This window comes from Mauremys mutica, chromosome 4 (assembly GCF_020497125.1).
Source record: "Mauremys mutica isolate MM-2020 ecotype Southern chromosome 4, ASM2049712v1, whole genome shotgun sequence".
Lineage (NCBI taxonomy): Eukaryota > Metazoa > Chordata > Testudines > Geoemydidae > Mauremys > Mauremys mutica.
Window position 1 is genome coordinate 75487027 of NC_059075.1, and position 21058 is coordinate 75508084.

General features: G+C 43.5%; 1 protein-coding gene across 4 annotated transcripts in view; it reads right to left on the minus strand.

Moving 5' to 3' along the window:
- Nucleotides 1–6329: 6329 nt before the first annotated feature.
- The window catches only part of LOC123370188 (1-aminocyclopropane-1-carboxylate synthase-like protein 1), a 42892-nt gene continuing 28163 nt past the window's right edge, over nt 6330–21058 (minus strand). For all 4 annotated transcript variants that reach the window (XM_045016497.1, XM_045016495.1, XM_045016493.1 and 1 more), the window contains 13 exons: nt 19955–20014; nt 16980–17050; nt 16297–16366; nt 15694–15760; nt 14741–14838; nt 13965–14042; nt 12053–12153; nt 11285–11374; nt 10138–10183; nt 9845–9986; nt 9064–9206; nt 8258–8411; nt 6330–8047 (listed from right to left, as the gene is read on the minus strand). In XM_045016497.1, coding sequence (XP_044872432.1) covers nt 7749–8047; nt 8258–8411; nt 9064–9206; nt 9845–9986; nt 10138–10183; nt 11285–11374; nt 12053–12153; nt 13965–14042; nt 14741–14838; nt 15694–15760; nt 16297–16366; nt 16980–17050; nt 19955–20014 — 1419 coding nt within the window. In that variant the 3' untranslated portion in view covers nt 6330–7748. The remainder of the gene's footprint in view (nt 8048–8257; nt 8412–9063; nt 9207–9844; nt 9987–10137; nt 10184–11284; nt 11375–12052; nt 12154–13964; nt 14043–14740; nt 14839–15693; nt 15761–16296; nt 16367–16979; nt 17051–19954; nt 20015–21058) is intronic.

Below are 21058 nucleotides of genomic sequence, written 5' to 3' on the forward strand. Positions count from 1 at the left end.
TCTCCTCCATGTACAATGGTGCAATCACTGTGGCAGATTCAGGGCTATTGCCAGGTACTCCATGCTGTGACAGCACATTCTCAGAAGCCACTTTAATATAAAGGGAGATCACTGCAAAAGTGAATTACCAGTTCACTGGTATACTGGGGCCATCCCTTCCACTTTTCTTCAGACCTATGATACAGCATAACCACCAAATAAGGGTTCATATTTTGCTTTGAAACTTCTGGTATAGATACCAGTCAGAGATGTAGACTAGATCCAACTCAGTTCTGTTCTGGTACAGGAGTCAGGATATCATAATAGACTGACCATTGGTCTGATCCAGTATTTCAGTTTTCTGTATTCCAACAAAATGGCAATCTCATTGAACTGAGCCTTTTCACTTCCTTAGTCAATGCAATTGTAACCAGTGGCCAAGTGCAAAGTTATGCCACTGAGCAGGGTGCATCACATAGTCTACACTGCTTGATATATCCCTGTGCCCCCCACTTGCTGGGGGAGATGAAATGTATTGTATAGCCATGACATAGCCTATACTGCTTGATGTCTACATCCCAATGCCCCCCACTTGCTGGGGGGCAGTGGGGAGAAGAAAGGTATTGCACTTTAGAACTCTGCTTCTCATAGCACCAGTTGAAGGGCATGAAATTCTAGGGGGACCTTGCAGCCAAGCTTTCCACAGAAATGCTCATGTAATAGAAATACTGATTGCAAGTTGTCTGTCATTCCACATTCTTCTCCTTCCCAAAAGCACTCAGAGGAAAAGGCAGCTATCACGCTTTGCAGCAGTATTAATCTTTAATCAGTCGAGTGTTTTCCGCATTCAGGTGTTCAGGGAAAAAAGGGTCACGAGGAGGCTCTGCCTAGAATAACTAAGCACGTGTGCATGGGCTGTGCAGTCAGAATCTGGTGGGTAATGGCAGGGAACAGACAGAGCAGCTAAAAATAGTATTTGCTTCCAGGATTTCTCTAGTCTATTTTTGATGCTAGATTTTAATAAGGTTGGTTGAGTTCTTACTAAAAATGACTGTTCCTAGCAAGTTAAGGACAAAAAGTAGAATATTTTTAACCAACACAGACTAAAGTACTTTTGTTGACTGCAGCTAAATTGAGAACAAGGAAATGGTCAGTTGCCAGTGATTTATATAATCAGTAATAAATAAGACACTGCTTACTACCCTATTAATTTTGGTGAAATTTGGAAAACTGGAAGGAAGAAATGAGGGGCACACAGAGCCCCTAGCATCTGGTTAGCCAACCCAGCACTTCAGTCAGGTCATAATTGTCTACAAGTCAAAGAACTGGTGGATGGCAGCCATGAATACGCTCCAACATAATAACCCCCATCTCAGCCCTGGGTCATCCTCCCAATAGAGTTTAACATGTTGATACCTTGAATGATTTATCTCCCAGACACAAAGAAAATAAGTAATAATTGTGGGGGGAAAGGACTGAAGGGAGCACATAGAACCCCTGGTAAGGGGAGAATAGGGGAGACTGGTGGGGAAAAGGAGGGGAATATAGAGTCCCTGCTGTGGAGGGGGATAATGGGGACACAGAGCCCTGTTGTGGAGGGGGAAACATACAAAACCCCTGCTGGGAGGGGAATGGGGGACCCCGCTATGGGGGAGGAGGGAATGGAGGGACCCAGCACCCCAGGCTTATGGCAGAGGTTGGAAGAGAGATTCTCCCTCTGTGCCAGGTGCTATGTATGAGGGATAATGGTTTGGGGAAGGTGAAATTGGGGCAGAATCCCAGGCGGAGGTGAGATTGGGGGAAGTTTTAGGGAGTTCCTGAAATGGACCAGTATGGGAGGGTGAAACATCAGGAGATATGGTGTGAGGGGAAATGGAAGAATGCAAGGAGCCCCTGTGGTGGGCAATGAGCTCAGCCTACAGAAGCTACAAAGTGTGCATAGTGTACTGTCAGGACCTTTTCACATCAGCATCACAATCTTACTCCCATCCAAATGATGAAATACATCCTAGAATATCCAAGGAGCTGACTGAGGAGATATCTGAGCCATTACCGATTACCTTCAAAAAGTCACAGAAGACTGGCGAGATTCCAGAGGACTGGAAAAGGGCAAATATAGTGCCAATCTATAATGAAGGGAATAAAAAGAACCTGAGGAATTACAGACCAGTAAGTTTCGCTTCCGTACCCAGAAAGATAACGGAGCAAATAATGAAGCAATCAATTTGCAGACACCTAGAAGATAATAAAGTGACAAGTAACAGTCAGCATAAATTTGTCAAGAACAAATCATGTCAAACCAACCTAATAGCTTTCTTTGACAAAGTAACAAGCGCTGTGGATAGGGGGAAAGCAGTAGACGCGGTATATCTTAACTTTAGTAAGACTTTTGATACTGTCATTACCTTCTCATAAACAAACTAGGGAAATACAACCTAGCGGGAGCTACTGTAAGGTGGGTGCATAACTGGTTGGAAACTATTGTCTGGGAACAGTTTATCGGTGGTTCACAGTGAAGCTGGAAGGACATACCAAGTGGGGTCCCACAGGGATCAGTTCTGGGTTTGGTTCTGTTCAATATCTTCATCGATGATTTAGATCAGGGGTGGCCAATCTGAGCCTGAGAAGGAGCCAGAATTTACCAATGAATATTGCCAAAGAGCCACAGTAATATGTCAGCAGCCTCCCATCCGCTACACCCCTCCAGCCCCTCCTGCCCACTGGCAGCCCCGTTAATCAGCGCCTCCTGCCCACCACAGTCAGCTGTTTTGCAGTGCATAGGAGGGTCTGGTGGGGAGGGGTTCGAGGGCATGGAAGGCTTGGGGGAAGGGGGGAGTGGTGGCAGGACCTGGGGCAGAGCAGGTGATTGAGCAGTGAGCACCCCACAGCACATTGGAAAGTTAGCATCTGTAGCTCCAGCCTCAGAGTCAGCACCTGTGCAAGGAGCTGCATATTAACCTCTGAAGAGCCGCAAGCGGCTCTGGAGCCACAGGTTGGCCACCCCTGTTTTAGATAATGGCATAGAGAGTACACTTATAAAGTTTGTGAACAATACCAAGCTTGGAGGGGTTGCAAGTGCTTTGGAGGATAGGATTAAAATTCAAAATGATCTGGACAAACTGGAGAAATGGACAAATGCAAAGTACTCCACTTAGGAAGGAACAATTAGTTGCACACATACAACATGGGAAATGATTGCCTAGGAAGGAATACTGTGGAAAAGGATCTGGGGGGCATAGTGAATCAAAAGCTAAATATGAGTCAACAGTGTTGCAAAAAAAAAAAAAGCAAACATTATGGGATATATTAGCACAAGTGCTGTAAGCAAGACATAAATTGTAATTCTTCTGCTCTACTCTGCACTGGTACGGCCTCAGCTGGAGTATTGTGTCCAGTTCTGGGTGCCACATTTCAGCAAAGACGTGGACAAATTGGAGAAAGTCCAGAGTGCTCTCCCGTCGACTCCTGTACTCCACCTCGGCGAGAGGTGCAGGCGGAGTCGACGGGGGAGTGGCAGCAGTCGACTCACCGCAGTGAAGACACCATGGTTAGTGGATCTAAGTATGTAGCTGAAGTTGAGTAACTTAAATCGATCCCCCCCTCAGCATAGAACAGGCCTTAGCTGGGACAGACTTTGCCTTTTCTGTTCCAAAGGGGAATTCAAACAGTCACAACTCATCTTGCCGCTGCTTCCACAGCTACATTCTCAGCTTCTGGGGACAGCCAAGCTTAAGAGTCTGGCCCACAGATACCTTCTTAGACGGTCCTCACACCTGTAAAATCATTTGCACGTAAAAAATGTCTAACACACAGCACACATGAACAACAGAGCACGCAACCCTCCAGTTAGGGTTACCAGATAGCAACAGTGAAAAAAACGGGACAGGGATGGAGGGTAATAGGCACCTATATAAGAAAAAGTCCCAAAAAACGGGACTGTCCCTTTAAAAATGGGACATCTGGTCACCCTACCTCTAGTATTGTTTTCCTTACATTTAAAAAAAAAAGTCTTTTGCCCTAATGTATGAGCAGTATATTATGCCCCCTCTTGCAAATATGCACATCTTTTTGTCCCTTTTAGTGTATAAGAAGTAAAATAAACCCCTTAGTATTGTTAATAAGAAACATTTTACTGACCAGTGAACATGAACATCTGGGAAACACCCATTTCAAAGTTGTATATTAAAATAATTTCAGAGTTGTATATTAAAATTCACCAGTTCTGCGAATGACTAAAGACCAAGGAGAAAATAGAGCCAGCACTAGTTAATGGGTTGCTTTTGTTTATTACAGAAATCTAAAAAAGAAATAAAATAAAATAGTGTTTTGATTTATTACTGCCTGAAGAGTCCTTTCATGTCCTTCATTTCAGAGAGCCTTCTCCCTCACTTTGCTACTGCTAGACTGAAATTTATGCAGCTCAGCGACTCCTTGGGAACATCACAAAGGGGAAAGGAGTCAGTTTGTCTTTCCTTTGGCTATCTATTCTGGCATTTCTCTTCCCACCCTCTTCAAAGATGTAACCAACTCAATAACTTAAGTCGTGCTTTACCTTTCACAAGCAGAAATTCCAGTGTAATGTGAAATAAATTTTAATCAGCACAGAGAATTTACTAAAAAAATATGGCTAAAGTGTGAGAAAAAAGGATGAATTAGTAAGCAAATAGAAATCTTTTAACTATTGCATTGTTTTGGAACCATACCCTTTTCTAGCCTCCTCCACTTAGGCATCTAAAAACACTTGATGAAAATTTTCACTCCATGCCTGAAAGCTGGGGAAGTATTATCCCCATTTTACATTTGATTCACCTTTGTCACATTGATTGTGGCAAGAATTAATTCACTCCTAAAATCAAATAAACCCAATTTTTAGATAATGTAAACGGCTTCCCATCCCTTTTAATGATAGACACTGCTACCTTATCCCTCACTTTATACAGATTAACTGTTCCTTTTTCCTTGATAGAGAAGGAGAGACTACATACTTGCATGGAGTGAGCTGGGAATTGCTATCTGCATCGGCAATGTCTTTCAGTCAGAGGAAAGGTGTCTCTTTGGAAGCCAATGGCTTCTGGAGAGATAAACTGCAGGAAAGGACCTTCCTGTGTAGGGTGAGTGGTTGCATGAACATAGTGCTCTTTCCTTTATTGCTTGAAATACCCCAATCATTGCTGGTGTGAGTGCCTATGAGATATGGGAGCCCACCTCTTTCTCTTAACTCAGTCCTACTCTTCACGTATAATGTCAATGCTGAGAGGAAAGTCCCAGGCTGGATAGAAGAATACTTCTGACAATGTAGCTCCTGTTGCTCTGGAAGATAGTTTTACTACACTGATGGACAAACCCCTTCTATTGGCATAGGCTATACTACAGAATTTTGCTAGCACAGCTACAGTGCCGTGGCTGTGCTGGTATAGTCCCCATAGAGGTAGACATGACCGTTATGAGATTTCAGTAAATTCAGCTATGTTAAAACACAAGTTCAGTTACCACCAATGGTACACCTGGGCATGTAACAGGAGTGGAGACCCCCTTCATAATCATATTTATTTATTTTCCAGGACACAACTTGCTCTTGCTCTGGATTAACACGGATGGCCTAATCTACACTTAAAAAAGGTAAGCTGACATAGCTACAGTACTCATGGGTATGAAAAACCCACATCCAAATACCATAAGTATGCCCATCTAACCCCCAGTATAGATGCAGCTAGGTCAAAAAAAGAATGCTTCCATCACTGGGGGAGGTGGTGTTCCTATATTGCTGGACAAAACCCTTCCATCACTGTAGGAAGCATGTACACTATAGCACTACAGTGGCACAGGTGTGCTGCTGTAGCACCTATACCAGGCGTGGGCAAATTACAGCCCATGGGCCGGATCTGGCCCACCAGGGCTTTGGATCCGGCACGTGGGATTGCCACCCCCGTGGCGCCACAGGCCCCGCACCACTCCTGGAAGCGGCCAGCACCATGTCCCTGAGGCATGTCCCCTGTGGGGGGGGAGGAGCAGGGGCAGAGGGCTCTGCGCACTGCCCTCGCCTGCAGGCACTGCCCCCCCCCCCCACAGCTCCCATTGGCCTGGAACGGGGAACCGCGGCCAATGGGCGCTTCGGGGGACGTACCCACAGGTGAGGGCAGCACACGGAGCCCTCTGCCTCTCCCTCCCCAGGGGCCACAGGGATGTGGTGCCAGCTGCTTCTGGGAGCGGCGCGGGGCCAGGGCAGACAGGGACCTCTTCCCTGAGCCCCCTTGTACATCCCACACCTCTCCTACACCCCAACCCCTTGACCTGAGCCTCTTCCTGCACACCGCAGCCCCTCCCATACCCAACCCCCTGCCCCAGCCCTACATTCATGGCCCTGCATGCCATTTCCCCACCTAGATGTGGCCTTTGGGCCAAAAAGTTTGCCCACCCCTGACCTATACTGTAGACATTCTGTAACTCCTGGATGTGAAGATAATACGTCCTGCTTTGTCTCTGAGGAAATCAAACTAAGGGCAAAGGAAAATGCTTTATACCGAGAGATCAGTTTACCAGCTACATTACAGTTTATCACCATTTCACAGAATGCAGCTCAAACAGGCTCTTTCAAAAACTAAAGAATCTTGTGTAACCAGAAAGTTACCCTCAGAAGCTGTCTGATGTAACAGTTTGGATTACATTTTTTTCAAGTTCTTTGATTGTGGGGGAAGAATCATAGAATATCAGGGTTGGAAGAGACTTCAGGAGGTTATCTAGTCCAACCCTCTGCTCAAAGCAGGACCAATCCCCAACTAAATCATTGGAAGGTGCTGGCTTGACAGCTCTGAAGAGCCTGGCAGCAGCACAGTGAGCACTCTCTATACTGTCCTGCCAAAGCGCCTTATTTCTAACCAGAACATCCTCCTAGCATAATGGAGCTGTCTGCTCTCCATGACCCTCTGCATCCTTTGCCCATTTTGTTGGCAGTTCCTGCTGAGAAGCTATCAGACCTAGTTGTGATGATGTTCTTTTATATGAACACAAAAAGCTGGACTGAGATAGCCAAGCTCATTTAAACACAGGGCACCAGATCGCTATATTATATATTTTAAAATCACAATGGACCTGAGGCTGTTGGGGAACTAGTGATCCAGAAGTGAAAGGCTCCATAGTACTAGTTACTTAAGTCATTCGATCCCTTCTGTTGGAGTTGCTCTCTCTCTCACACAGACAGACAGACACACAAACAAACAGACACACACACAAAAGTGGTCTATATATGAATACACTCTTATTTACCCCCAGCTGAGAGTCAGGGCAAGTGCTTGGTTCTAACTGTCAACACATGTCATATTACAGTGGCTTGAGGAGAAACACATCTTCTGGGGCTGAAGGAATTAGTTTTCTCTGCACCTCATTCAGGGAAGAATATAAAACATCTTAATTATCTCAAGTTTCTGTCTCCCTGGGAACAGTGAGAGGAAACAAGAAGCAGCATAAAAGATGACACGATGGTGCCTTATAAAAAGAGCCAAGAGCTTATTCATTTGAAATGAATTATAAAATACGAGGCAAGGGGCAGCGGCAGAAGCAAGCCCTGCATCCTCCACCCATACCTCAATATAGGGAAACGGGATATACAATACAAAGCAGAGATTCCAAAGAGGAGGCCTGGGTAGCAGGCTTTACAAAGTGATTTCCTCACTATACAGAAAATATATTCTTTGCAGGAAGTCAAATACCAAGCAGTTAGGGCTCCGGTGTCAGTCCCTGCTCAGATAAGGCCCATGGAGGAACAGGAGTCCCTACTGTTTCCCCACCAGTTTGCTGAACACGTCATAGATCTCTGGCTTCTCCTGTGCAAACTGTTCTGCTGTGTTCTTCTGCAGCCAGTCAGATGAGCGCATCTGCTGCTGCAGGAGGCCAATGAGGTCACCGAGGTTAGAGCCACCAGTAGAACCAGGCTCCTGGTGATGGGACACAAAGATGACCTCATCTGTACTGTCTGCTTTGCCGTCCTGGTCTGACTGGCAGGGCTGGTCCTTGTCCTCAGACAGAATCTCGCGCTCCCTCTCTTCCAGGACTCTACGGATCCGCTGCATGCCTGGGGTGGTGTGAGAGAGAAAAAAAACCCACAAGGGTTACAACAAAAGCACAAGAATCCCCAAACCCTTGTCAAATCCAAATGGACTTGGGGTAGGGAAGTGAAGAAAAATGGAGGAGACTAGGGATAGAGGGTAATTTGAGAAGGGAATGAGGTGGCCAGAGTGCAGGCAAGATTGGGTGATGGAAAGGGGAAGGAAATACCACACACCTAACTGTAGTCGGTGGGTTTTGTCAGCAAAAATGATACGGAACCACCCCGGCTCACTGCACTCAAAGGCTTTGCCACAGGACAGCAGAACCTTGTTATCCAGGAATCGCCTCCAGAGCAGCATCTCCTCCTCAAATGTTCCTGTCCTAAGGTACTGGGAGCAGAAGGGTAAGGCATTAGTAACATGCAGGTCACTCCACTGAGAAGCCTCAGTGCTCAAGATCAGTAGTAATGGAATTGGGACCCAGCAGCCACAGAGCTCTAAGGAGAAGGCTTTCACATGGAAGATGGAGAAGTTTGGGTACCCAACTCTCTTTAGCCACAGGGAGGAGCTGCAGGACATGGGAGCCTTGAATTGAGGGGGGGAGAAAAGTGGCAGCCCCCACCAAGGAAAAAAGATGAGTAAACTATAACGGCCTGGGGAGATTTTTTCTGTCTCCCAGCTGCTGCAAATGGGTCAAGCTGTGATCCCCATGGGACCTGGGGAGACTGGTGCGTAGCTAGGATCCCCGAGGAATTGAAGCAATTATGGTTCCTAAGAAGAGGGGTTGGGGCAAAGATGGTGAAAAGAGACAGAATGCAGTTAGAAAAGATCCCAAGCAAGAAGAAAAATGTGTATACAAACTAAAGGGACCCATGAACCACGCTTACAAAAATATCCTGCACCTCTTCCTTCCAGCTCATCAGAATGATTAATTAGGATTCAGAAATATGTTTGTACAACTACATCCAACTGTCCTCCAGAATCCATTGTGCCAAATGTTTGCCTAGCCAGAGGAACAGCCTCCTCTCCTGGGACCACTGACCTTTCGGAAATCGATCCAAACAAAGAAGCCGGCATTGCGATTGAGGAAGGGAACCCCAAGGGTCTTCAACTCATCTGTCACATAGGTATGGGCAGCTTTCAGACGGGCATGGTTGGCCCGCAGATATACTTGATTGATCCAGTCTAGCCAGGAGGAGAAGAAACTTCACAAATTGACCAATAATTCAGTTCCAAAAAGATTTCCTCCATGATCATTTATGATATATGGAGTGGAATTATAAAGCCTCTATCCATCTTTCACTCTATCCCCTTCTTTTTTCATCCTCAGATTCTCCTCCACTGCAGTACGCTAGAACACAAACACTATTCAAGAGCTTAGTGCCTGTCTTGAATTCTATCCTCCTTTATCTAATCTCCTGGTGGAAGTTTCCCTAGACCTCAGATGTCTGTTGTGAAGCCGCTGCAATTTGTTAGTGTGGAATCCAAGACAGAGCTAGAAATCTGTTTCACAACTCCCAGAAGCTCATACCCCCTTTTAATTCTCCTCAGCAGACTTTTCAAAATGGGGACCTCTGTTGTCCAAGTAACTGCCTCCAAGCTGTTCCTTCAACCCTGCTCACCCTGAGTGCACCTTCTCTTTCTATGACAATCCTATATAATTGTCAACCACATCTAACGTGCAGCCCCAGGATTATGGAAGGTAGTCATTTTAGCTGCTTTAGCTAGAGACCCCTTGGGAATGTAGGGGACAGATCCTCTGAGCTCCTAGGATAATAGAGAAAGGCAAATGACTATGTGAGAAACCACTCTCTCACACTCACCTCTGTCTCGGAGCAGCTGTGCCACTTTGTATTGGACAGGTCCACAAACTCCATGGAAGTAACACAAGGAGGCCACTGCATTGGCAACATCTTGGTTCTCTGTATACAAAGTGCCAAAACGAATCCCAGAGACAGCAAAATCCTGCAGGAAACACACACACACTGATTACCCTACTGCAAAGGAATGCAGGATCCCATCACCACTATCTTATTCTTTCCAACACAGGGTCAAGGCCTCATGGGATATCAGGCTGATTGCATAGCTGAGTTAGACCTGGCATGACTGCACTCACCTTGCTAATTCCCCACATCACATGGGTCCTCTGTGGATCAGGCAATCTGCATGTAGAAGGATGCACACAAGGCAATTAGTGTCATAGGTGCTGAAGCTTTTGGATCACCAGTGCAACATTCCATAAGCAAAGAAGCAACATTTCACAAGGACAGACAACACGCCAGGGGACATGAGTGAAGCAGTATAAGGCTAAATGGAACCTACCTTTAAAGGGACACTAGGAACTAATTTTATACAAAAGTTGGGTCTATCTTAGGTATTTATAAGGCATACATTACTATATTATTTAAGTGTGACACTCTAGTTGCAAATTATAAGCCAGACTGTTAGAGCTGCACATACAAAAGTGCACTCAATTCTAAAAGAATCAGGCCCCTGCCAATATGTTTTATAAAAACTAAAATGACTTTTTTCATCAATTGTTTTAAAAATGTCAATGAAAACATGAGATTTTGGGGGGCAGTTTTAAATTTTCCCTTGCAATGTTGTGAATCCAAATTCAGGAACAGTGGGCTAGCACCCAAAAGTGAAACTGATTAGAACCAGAAAATAAAACGGACCAATCCAGTTTCACTGTCCCAAATGAGTGGTGCACAGATAAGAAAAACAGATTCATTGGGAAAAAGTAAAAGTAAATTTAAAAGTTCTCTATTCAGCAATCAAATGGGTTATTAGTAACACAAGCAAGGAATATTTTTAAGTATGAGCTTTGTAACTGCTGTGTCCCTTTAAAGCATTAACTAATAAAACCCATTCCCAGACAAGTAGTAAGATCTCAATGCAGCTGCTTCTGCATTAGACAAAAGTAAAGAATGAAAAAGACTACAATCCTTACATGCGCCATTAGAACCATGGGAAGGGAACAGCAGTGTTTGGCAAAGAAAAAGAAAGATAATGATCAGCAGGAAATGAAACCTCCTTTTCAAGTTTTTAGAAACGTTGCAAACAATGGACGAATGAACACATTCAAACACATTCAAAAGTGTATCAACCTGCAAAGTACACTGGAAAGAAGGAAACTATGAAGCAATCAACATGAGGCAGAGTTTACTGGGGCAGGAGTCAAATCCCAGTCACAAACCACCAACATGACAACATGTTGCACAGTTGCTAACGGGTGGCCAAGGAAGCAGTGCAGACTTTACCTGTCCATGCCAAGAACGCTATGGAACGTGGCTGATTCGTCAAAAACCGACAGCATGTAGATCTCATCTACTATTACATGCAATTCATGCCTGGAAGGGAGAATATGGAGATTGTGAGAGAATAATACTCTCATAGTCTGAGGGCTGCTTCATGTATGCAGAAAACCAGATTGAGGTCCATCAAACTCATTTCTTGTCACTCATCACAACCATGACACAGAAAGAGTTTGCAGTCATTGCTAATTCAGGCTTATTAACTCTCACATTTAATATCCCACTTGAGTAAACTCTATCACCATCTACAAAGGATGGACAGAAATTTAAAGGGGAGTGGGTAGTACGTGAGAAGGCTGGAATCCCACAACTGTCTGTCTTCTAATGTGCACATATGAAACAGCTGTGGAAAATGAACCCCATATCCCATGAAAGGAGCATAGCAGGGCTGCTGTATCTCACCATATCCCCATGAATATGCAGCAGACATAGCAAATTAGTGTCTTGTATAGCGCACTAGAACTCCAATAAACTCCAATATCATATCATATGGCAAGTGCTTGGCCAATCCAAGGGTGGAGAAATGACTGCATGGTCCACCATCTTATCTCCCCATTCTCTAGTCTTAAGCTCTTTGCTGTGTGGACCAGAATAAGTTATTTTCATGGCAGAGAAGAAAGTTAGAGCCAGAAAGACACAGACACACTGACTGGTTCATCAGACTCAGAAAGACATCTCTGACCTGAGTCTCCTCAGACCCTTAAACTGCCACACCTTTTAGCAAACTCCAGGTAGTCCCGTAATTCTGACAGGGAGTAGATGTCCCCTAAAGGATTTTGGGGGTTCAGGAGAATTAAGGCTTTCACACCAACACCCTATAAAACAAAAACACAATATAATGTTAAAAGAACAATACCTGTGGGGTAAATCTTCAGCCCCCTTTTCTAAAACCACAAGACTCACCAAATAACTCACATCTTCACCATGCACCACAATGGCATCGCACCCAGTGCCCAGAGCTATAGGAGAAATTCAACTATGGGATATTTTAGCAGGAGGATGAAGAGATTCTTGAAGCTACCTGGTTCATAAAGTACTTTGGGGCCTGAAGCCTGGTTTTAAGCACCACTGACATCTGGTATACTAATTCCTGACAAAAACTCTCTTACATTTCCCCCATTGTGAAGAGGAGCTGAATAGATGCTGCAGCTGTGCCACTGTAGCACTTCTGTGTATACACTACCTGCACCAACAGGAGGGATTCTTTCATCAGGGTAGGTAAACCACCTCCCTGAGAGGTGGTAACTAGGTCATTGGAAGAATTCTTTCTTCAGCCTAGTGCAGTTTACACTGGGGGGGTAGGTTGGCTTAACTATGCCGCTGAGGGGTGTGGATTTTTCATACCCCTGAACAATGTAGTTAAACCAACTTAATTTTCTAGTGTAGACCAGGCCTTAGATGGGAAGAATAGAGTTGTGATGGCATCAATGAGTGGAGTGGGGAAGTCAGAACTCCAGCAGCAAACTGCTCACATCCCAGAACATGCTTTGGAATGGGAGACCCCAGAGTGGATAAAAATTGATTATTAAGAAAATAATAATAAAACAAATCAGATGTTTTAAATTTAAATTTAAATTAAATTTGAAATTGACAACCTACATTAATGCCTAAACTTCTTATAATCTAGTAAAATAATTTAAATAAAATAAAAATTATAATATTAAGAAGTACGTATCTGCTTTCAAGTTTTAAAGAAAATCAGATCACTGGCTTTGAAAGTCACTGGCTAAGCAACTGGAACCAGAGTGTGTTGACATGCTAAACCAGCTTTTGACAGCTGTAGCCTGTTCCGCAAGTACAGAGAGAATATTTTCCTCATTTCAGTTTATTCAACTAGTTCAGTTCAATGATTAATTAATTAATTAGTTAAGAACCTAACTGGGAGTTGAAAAAGCAGGAAAGCTCATTTTCCCTCTTCCAATCTATGAAAAAAATTAGGTGTGAGAAGATGAGATCTGCTAGTTCTAAAAACTTGAAGAACATGGTGACCAGAAACAACTGAATTCATTATCTACAGATAATACTTCATTTGTTTAATAATTAGTTTTAAATGCATACATGTTTTGATAAAAAAATTTCCATATGTATCCTGTACTTTTAAGGTCATTTTATTTATTTTTAAAAAGCTGTTTTTGTGCATTTCCATCCAAACAAAACTTGACGCAAATCAAAAGTAAAAAAAATAATCATCATATAGTAAAAAGTCAAATGATATAATTGCTTAAATAAAATTGCATAGATACAATGTATTCTCCCGTTAGCAAAAAGAAGCACCACATTTAGTGCAAAGGCTATTAGTTTCAAATCAACATTTTTTAATGGTTCCCAACCAATGAGAATCAACCTTTCTTTAGGAAAATAACTAAAATGTGCCATGGCAAAACACGATTAAGATTGAGGATTTAAATCATGATTAAAATTGGTGATTTAAAAATCAATCTACCCTGGGAGATCCCAGAGCAGATGACATTCCAATGATGCAGAAGTATGTGTGAGGAGGTTCTACACCTGTATTAGAACTCACAGTTAAAATCTGCCCAACGCTTCATCCTTTAGATCTGCACCCCCACTTTCTCCTGCAAACACCACCAATGGGCCCAACAAGGCCAGGTTAAGCCACACTCACCTCTGACCGGGCATCCTGTAGGGCCTTCTCTAGCTTGTCCACTGTGAGCTGGAAGGGCCGAGTGCTTGTTCCAGTGATCTGAAAGGCACCCACAAGATAAAAGCAAACAATGTTACTACAGATCTTCCATCAACCATTTCTGCACTAAAGTATTTCCCAAACCACAAAAGCCCAGTAACAACCCAGATTCCCTCTTCCTCACACTATGGAGGGAACAAGGAAATAAATAAAATAAAGGTGACACCGATACTGGATCTGCCATACATACAGATATTGCCTGGTTATCTTTGGACAGACAGGACAATGCAAAGTTCCCATATGTTGCCCCATCCCTGGGATCACCTTGAGGAGGAGAGTTCAGTTGATACTTTTTCTATTCTTGGTTATTCTTGGTTTTGCTTCGTAAAAAATGTCAGGTTTGCAAATTTCCAAAATTCCATTAATGTTTGTTTAATGGGAATGGAATGCTGGACAGAAAGTGTCCTGGGCTAGTGATCACATCATAAGACTGGAAGCCAGTCAGGGAATCTCAAATTCTAATCCTGGTTTGCACACTGAATCTTGCTGTGGCTTGGTATGTCACTAAAACTCTATGTGCCTCAGTTTCTTCAGCTGTAAAATGGTGGTGCTACAGGTAAGCTACAACTAAGCGGTGTTGTGAGGACTGTTTGAAAAGCTCTCTGAAGCCAGAAAGCACCATGACAGTGTTACTGTGCCTTCCACCAATACCAATTCTTTCTACCTGCAAAGATTTGTTCCCCCACCCCAATTCTTACCTTGCTGTCTAAATAGGCATAGACCAGCTTGACGTTACCATACAGGAACAGACTCTGGGTGAGACCACCATAAAAGGGGGTAGCAATCAGAACAGCTTCTAAAAATCAAGCAAACAAAGCCAGTTATCCATTAAACCAGTGTTTCCCAAACTTGGGATGCCGCTTGTGTAGGGAAAGCCCCTGGCGGGCCAGGCCGATTTGTTTACCTGCCTCGTCCGCAGGTCCAGCCGATCGCAGCTCCCACTGCCCGCGGTTCGCTGCTCCGGACCAATGAGAGCTGCTGGATGCGACGCGGGCCGTTGCTTTCAGCAGCTCCCATTGGCTTGGAGCCGCGATCGGCCGGACCTGCGGACAGGGCAGGTAAACAAACTGGCCCGGCCTGCAAGGGGCTTTTCCTACACAAGCGGCGTCCCAAGTTTCGGAAACACTGCACTAAACTCAGAATCTTTTCTTCCTTACTAGGGCACTCCATCTGAGCTTGGGAGCTTTTGCTTATGGTTCCATTTTTGAGGTCCATGGGAACGTTTAAGAATTACATTTTGTCCGCTTTCCTTTAGCAATAATTTTGTGTTTTACTTTTAACTCCCAATTCCAGGTCTCAGCGCATCAAACAGTCACTGTTGAGAATCCACTCAACATGAGTGCAGTCCACATTTCTAGAGCTACATCCAGAGGTGCAACTACATTAAAATGGCAAAGAGTGCAGGGAGAGCCAAAAGTGAGTCTGCAGGAGTCCCACTGAGGAGGATATACATTTGATAGTAAAAAGTTCAGGGAGGCATCCTCCTCACTTGTGGTTGCACTGAAAAAATACGGCATTTGGCAGAAACTCCACAGTAAGTCACAGCCACTCCACAGTTAAACCCCAGCATATGGTATTTGTAGTGTGACTACCATGTTGCCACCAAACAAAAAAAGTATATTTTCAAAAATTGGAAAATAACCCCACTTACCCCCTGGATCACAGAGAACTGTAGCTAATGCAGAAAACAGAGAGCCACAACCATTCAACACAATCACCTATAGAAGAGACAATGGGAGCAGATGTTAATTCTGTTCATTGGAATGCACTATCACAAAAATAATTCCTGACAATAACACTGGAATCTGCTCTCTCCTCAATCCTTTAGCAGAGCAAAACTACTCTTGACTCAGTTATGAATCCAGCTTCAGGTGAATCAGCAGACCAGTGCAAGGGGGCCCTGGGACTGGAATGACTGAGGTGCACTGGCATAGTAGGGCCCAAGACTGGCGCAAAAGGTGTTACTACAAAGCATGACTGAGGGCCACTTCCAGGTTGGTGTGGGAGGCAAGAGTGAAAGAACAAAGGAAGCTACATGGTAGGACTGAAATACATTAGCTGAGCTGAATGTGAAGAATGTCTGGAAAAGTTGCACATCACCTTCCTGACACTACTAGTGATCAATCCTTCCCATTTACATGATAAAAGATTCAGACAGCTCACACTTAAACATTAGTAAAAGAAGATAGAAGAACCTGTTTCACAGTGCATGGCAATATGTTAGAAGACACATCAGTGAAAAGCAATTACCCACGTTTTCTGCCTTGAGAGGTGCAGGGGCCTTGCAATAATAAGTCAAAAATCGAGCCACTTCCTCCCGTAAACTGAGAAAGACACAAAAGCAAAGATTGATTCAGTTTATTCTCCAAGAGGCTGAGCTCTCCACAGGTCCTCATCACAAAGAAATAAAGCAAGGGCACGAGAGACTAATGTGTACAGCTAGGAAAAAATAAACGAAGAGGAAAACACATATCCCGGGCCACTTATTCCATACTATGGAGGTGGCTTGCATACACAGCAAAAGTCATGGAAATTATTTATAACTCCACACATATTTCTGAAGGATTTAATTTGTCAAGACATAGAACATAGGAAGGACTAATGGTCCAGCAACGTCCACTACAATTGTATAGAAAAGTGGGCACATCCACCTACTAGACATGCACAATACTTTTTTTTTTTTTTAAAGCAAACTGGAACCCACTCATATATTTTGGAATTGGATGAAAAAACAGGGAGATCACTTAGGGATCTGGGAGGAAGAGAAGAAGGATTTAATAGCCTAGAGAAGCTTTATCCAACCAATCCAGCAGAGCTGTTTGTACTTATGCATTCTGAACAACCTCAAGGTGGCCTTTTCCCATCGATGCATGAGGAGAACATCCGCATGCTATTTACAAAGGGAAACTTCTTGGAGATTTGGAAACTTCTACTTACAACATATGTCCTTTCCAATCAGGATATTGTAGCAGTGGAGGCTCCATGAGGTTCATATCACTCTGCGTCAGCTGTCAGCAACAAGGAGACAGGTACAACCATTAAAATCAGAAACACAAACAAATATATGGACAGTACTCACATGTACATACACACACGCCTCACTGACTTCAGCGGCCTTATGAGGGGTTTTAGAAACTATTTGGCCATCAAAATTATGCAGCAATGCTTCCTTGCACAGAGATCTGCAAAAAGGAAGCACAAAGGCTAATACAAAATGAACACCATGGAAAAGAGATCTCTGTGGATCACTTTTTGAACAAAGCAGCCCTTAGGGCCCTGATGAGGGCCTGACCCAAGTTCTGAGGATAGTAGCTTTCAACTAACTGGGAATTAAGGCCATGTTATGAGGGCTTTCTATACAGGTCCAGAGAGCCTCGGTATGGCCATGAATGGCAGATGAGTGGTTATTTTCTTCTCCTAATATGAATGGATTAAGTCTAGCTTTCAGCTATGCCTCAGTTTCAAATAGCTGTGTCTCCTCCACACCTATAATTTTGCCAGGACACGGTAAAGGGTAACAAGAATTTTCAAGAGGCCTAAGAAAGGTGAAGTTAACCTCTTGAAAGTGCTCCTTTGGGTCTTCCTTAGGAGGAAGGCACGCCTTTGGGTTTCAAAGGGAGTTTCACCTGAGTTGGGGGGCTAGATCAGCTGCCTTTAACAATTTTTTTCCAGATTACACTTAAAAAAGTAAGCATACTGTTTTCATTTAATCATTTTCAAAGCTATAACTAGCAGAGTTTCAAGCAGTCCAGTCCAAACAAGTCACAAAGGGAAGCAGAGCTGTGATAAGAGGGGGTGTATTTTATATGAATGGAAACAAATCAACAAACATTTACATACAGTGCATTCTCATAGATTTCATAAAAGGAGCCCAGATTTAAGGGTGGGGACCAAAGAGGAACAAATGCAAAGGAGTAGGAGGGAAAACAACATGCAGATGTTAAATCTTATAAAGTAATTTAAAAAAAAATCTGGGTTGGGGTTCTGATGCCTTGAGCTGGGGCTCTGATGGGTTTAATGGGATTGCCTTTCATCACATGTAGAATAACAACTTTGGGTGGTATAATCTTTTACAGCTGGATATGTATCCTGAAGTCTGTGTAACACACAAGCGAGCCTCATTTGCTTTCTCTCCTAAACTCAGCTGGCACAGCACTGCATCAGCAGGCTTGGCCCAAATGACAACACAATGGGAAGTAAAGGAGTCCTTTAGGATGATGCCACAGAGGATGACGGAACCAACTGGGTCAATTGGCAGGGAACAATATCGGAGACCTCATCTCTGGGCTGTCAAGTCCACAGAACATCACTGGACTTAGGGGTAATGAATTACAGTTACTGTTTTCACTTACAAAATATAGGCATTGGCTTCCAAGTTAGTGGCAAGATTAACATCTCATAACCTCCAGTAGCATACTGTTCTGTGAGTCAGTGCAGTAGCACTGGAATGTGGCAGTTCATAAACTGGAAGAAACATCTTTTCTCAGCTCTGAGCCTGTTCCAGTATGCCTGAGAACAAGCTCATCTGACTGCTGCTGATACACAGGAGCAAGTAACCCACTATCATAACAAGGCTAATCAAGATACAGTTGTCCCTTCTCTGACATGTTAACTGCAGACATTATACTAAGGGTATGTCTACACTACCCATCGGATCGGCGGGCAGCGATCAATCCAGTGGGGATTGATTTATCACGTCAAGTCTAAACACGATATATTGACCCCCCGAGTGCTCTCCCGTCGACTCCTGTACTCCAGCGCCGCGAGAGTCGCAGGCAGAGTTGATGGGAGAGCAGCGGCAGTTGACTCACCACGGTGAAGACACCACATTAAGTCGATCTAAGTACGTCGACTTCAGCTACGTTAGTCATATAGCTGAAGTTGCGTAACTTAGATCGACCCCCCGCAGTCAGGCCAGTGTAGACCAGGGCTAAGTCTCAGGAGAAGAGGTAAAGGGGGAAAGGAAGGAACAACCTAGACATTCTAAAAGGCACCTTGCAGGCTTCTGCACACAGCTATTAGGCAGCAGTTCTGCCTTACCTGTTCTGTTAGCTGGAAGGCCGAGTGTTGGGGTAGTGTCCCCCCGAGTCAGTGGCATGGCAGGCAGAAATAAAACAAGGAACATTTTGAGGGCTGGCATTGATGGAGTGGGAGTGAAACAACTTCAACCAACTACAGTAGAGACTTGCTGTGCCACAAACTCAGTATCCCACCCTTCCTCACCTCTAGGTAGGACAAACTGCTGTCTCCCCACATAACAGCCTGAATCTGGGTACATGGCTTAATGAGAAACAAGAGTTTCTTTCAGCCCAAGCAGTCTCTAGTTTGAGTTATGCTGTCTGTACTGCGCCTTTCCCTGGTGTAACTAAGCAAGACCACCAATTAGTGGTTCACCCAGTTTATTGGCAATACCCTCACTGGTGCCAAATCCTCTCAAGCTTTGAGATAGTTCAGAACTGGATCAGAATTGTACAGCTTGATAACAGGCCAAATCAAGCCTCCTCTGTCCCCAGATCTGTGAGACTTGGGCTCATCTCTATGTGAATTGAAGAGCCGTCAGCAGAAAAGCAAATGTACTTTACTTTCATTTGGTTGTGTGTGCCAGGCAGTGCCCCAAAGGCAAGGCCTCAAGTGGATGATTAGAAGACACCACCATTTCCAATCTATCTCTGAGAAGATAACTTAAAGAAATGCACAACCCAAAATGAAATAGGGAAAATGGACCAGCCAATGGCCTTCTGCATCAGTGCCAGCATGGAAGAGGGGAAGAGACATGACAGCTAAAAGGTAAGCGCTCTGGGAAATTATTGCTCTGTGAGGGATCTGAGCAACAGTTGCAATCCAAGCACATCATCAGTACTAAGTAGGAATTAAGTGGAGTATTCTATATTTCTTCTGGGGATGTGACTTACCCGCTTGGACATTAGATCAAAGCAGAGTTTATTCTCACTGGTACCAAAATTAATTATCCCCTGGAGAAAGAAAGAAAAATCATTGTTTAGGGAGACAAACTACCACTAGGCAGCACTACTTGCATTTCAACTTTGTTGTTGCCCCTGCTGCTGTTACTGTGCCATCTCAAAAATCCTAACAAGGTAAAGGAGATAACAATGGATGAAAAACAAGCTTCACAGAACACTCATCACATATATATAAACTAGTAATTTATACAAGTGCTTAATTTATTAGTCAGTAAACACTCTAGGGATGGGTATAAAACAAGGGTTTATATTAGTTTATATAACGTGTATAAGTAATTTAACCTTAAATTGACTTGTTAATGTAAATCTGACCTTAACACAAGTTTATACATTTTTTTCCTAGCTGAGAAAGCTGGGATTTACATTGCTGTGACACACAAATTGTGCTTTGGAAATATTTCCATGTTCAAAATATGTGTTCATCAGACAATGACATTGCATTCCACTAATTTACTCACGCACATGGAAACTTCATTTTTTACACAGTACCAAGTATGAAGGCAGGTTATAGTATTAGCCTTTTCTCTTGGCATGCTCATCTCACAGTACAATAAAGTACAGAGAGAAAAAAAACATTAACATATTTTCACTTCTGAGGCTAGGGTGGGTCACTCGAGAAATTAAAAAAAAAATACACAGGGTGGTATACTTATGACATTATTACAGCTTGGAGCCAGTTTTAGGTATAGAATTTTAATTTCTCTTGTAAATAAATATAGGCAACACTGAAGAAATGATAAAGTTTGTCCCTTGGGTTGCACTTATTGTATTGAATAATAATGTGATATTGGTATACTTTGTGTTAAAGGTTCTAATAGTCAACTCTCATGATACTGCATTGCAGGAGAGACAGTGTTTGATGAAGTTAGGATTAGTAATTTTAAGTTAAAATTACTGACATTTAGGATCAGAACCTAGGGCTTATTTTTAAAAAACCTCATATACTTATTACTTTAAAAATGTTAAAAAAAATACATTACCCTGAAATGTTGTAAATCTCATACCCTTGCAACAAGCCTAATTATATTGCATAGA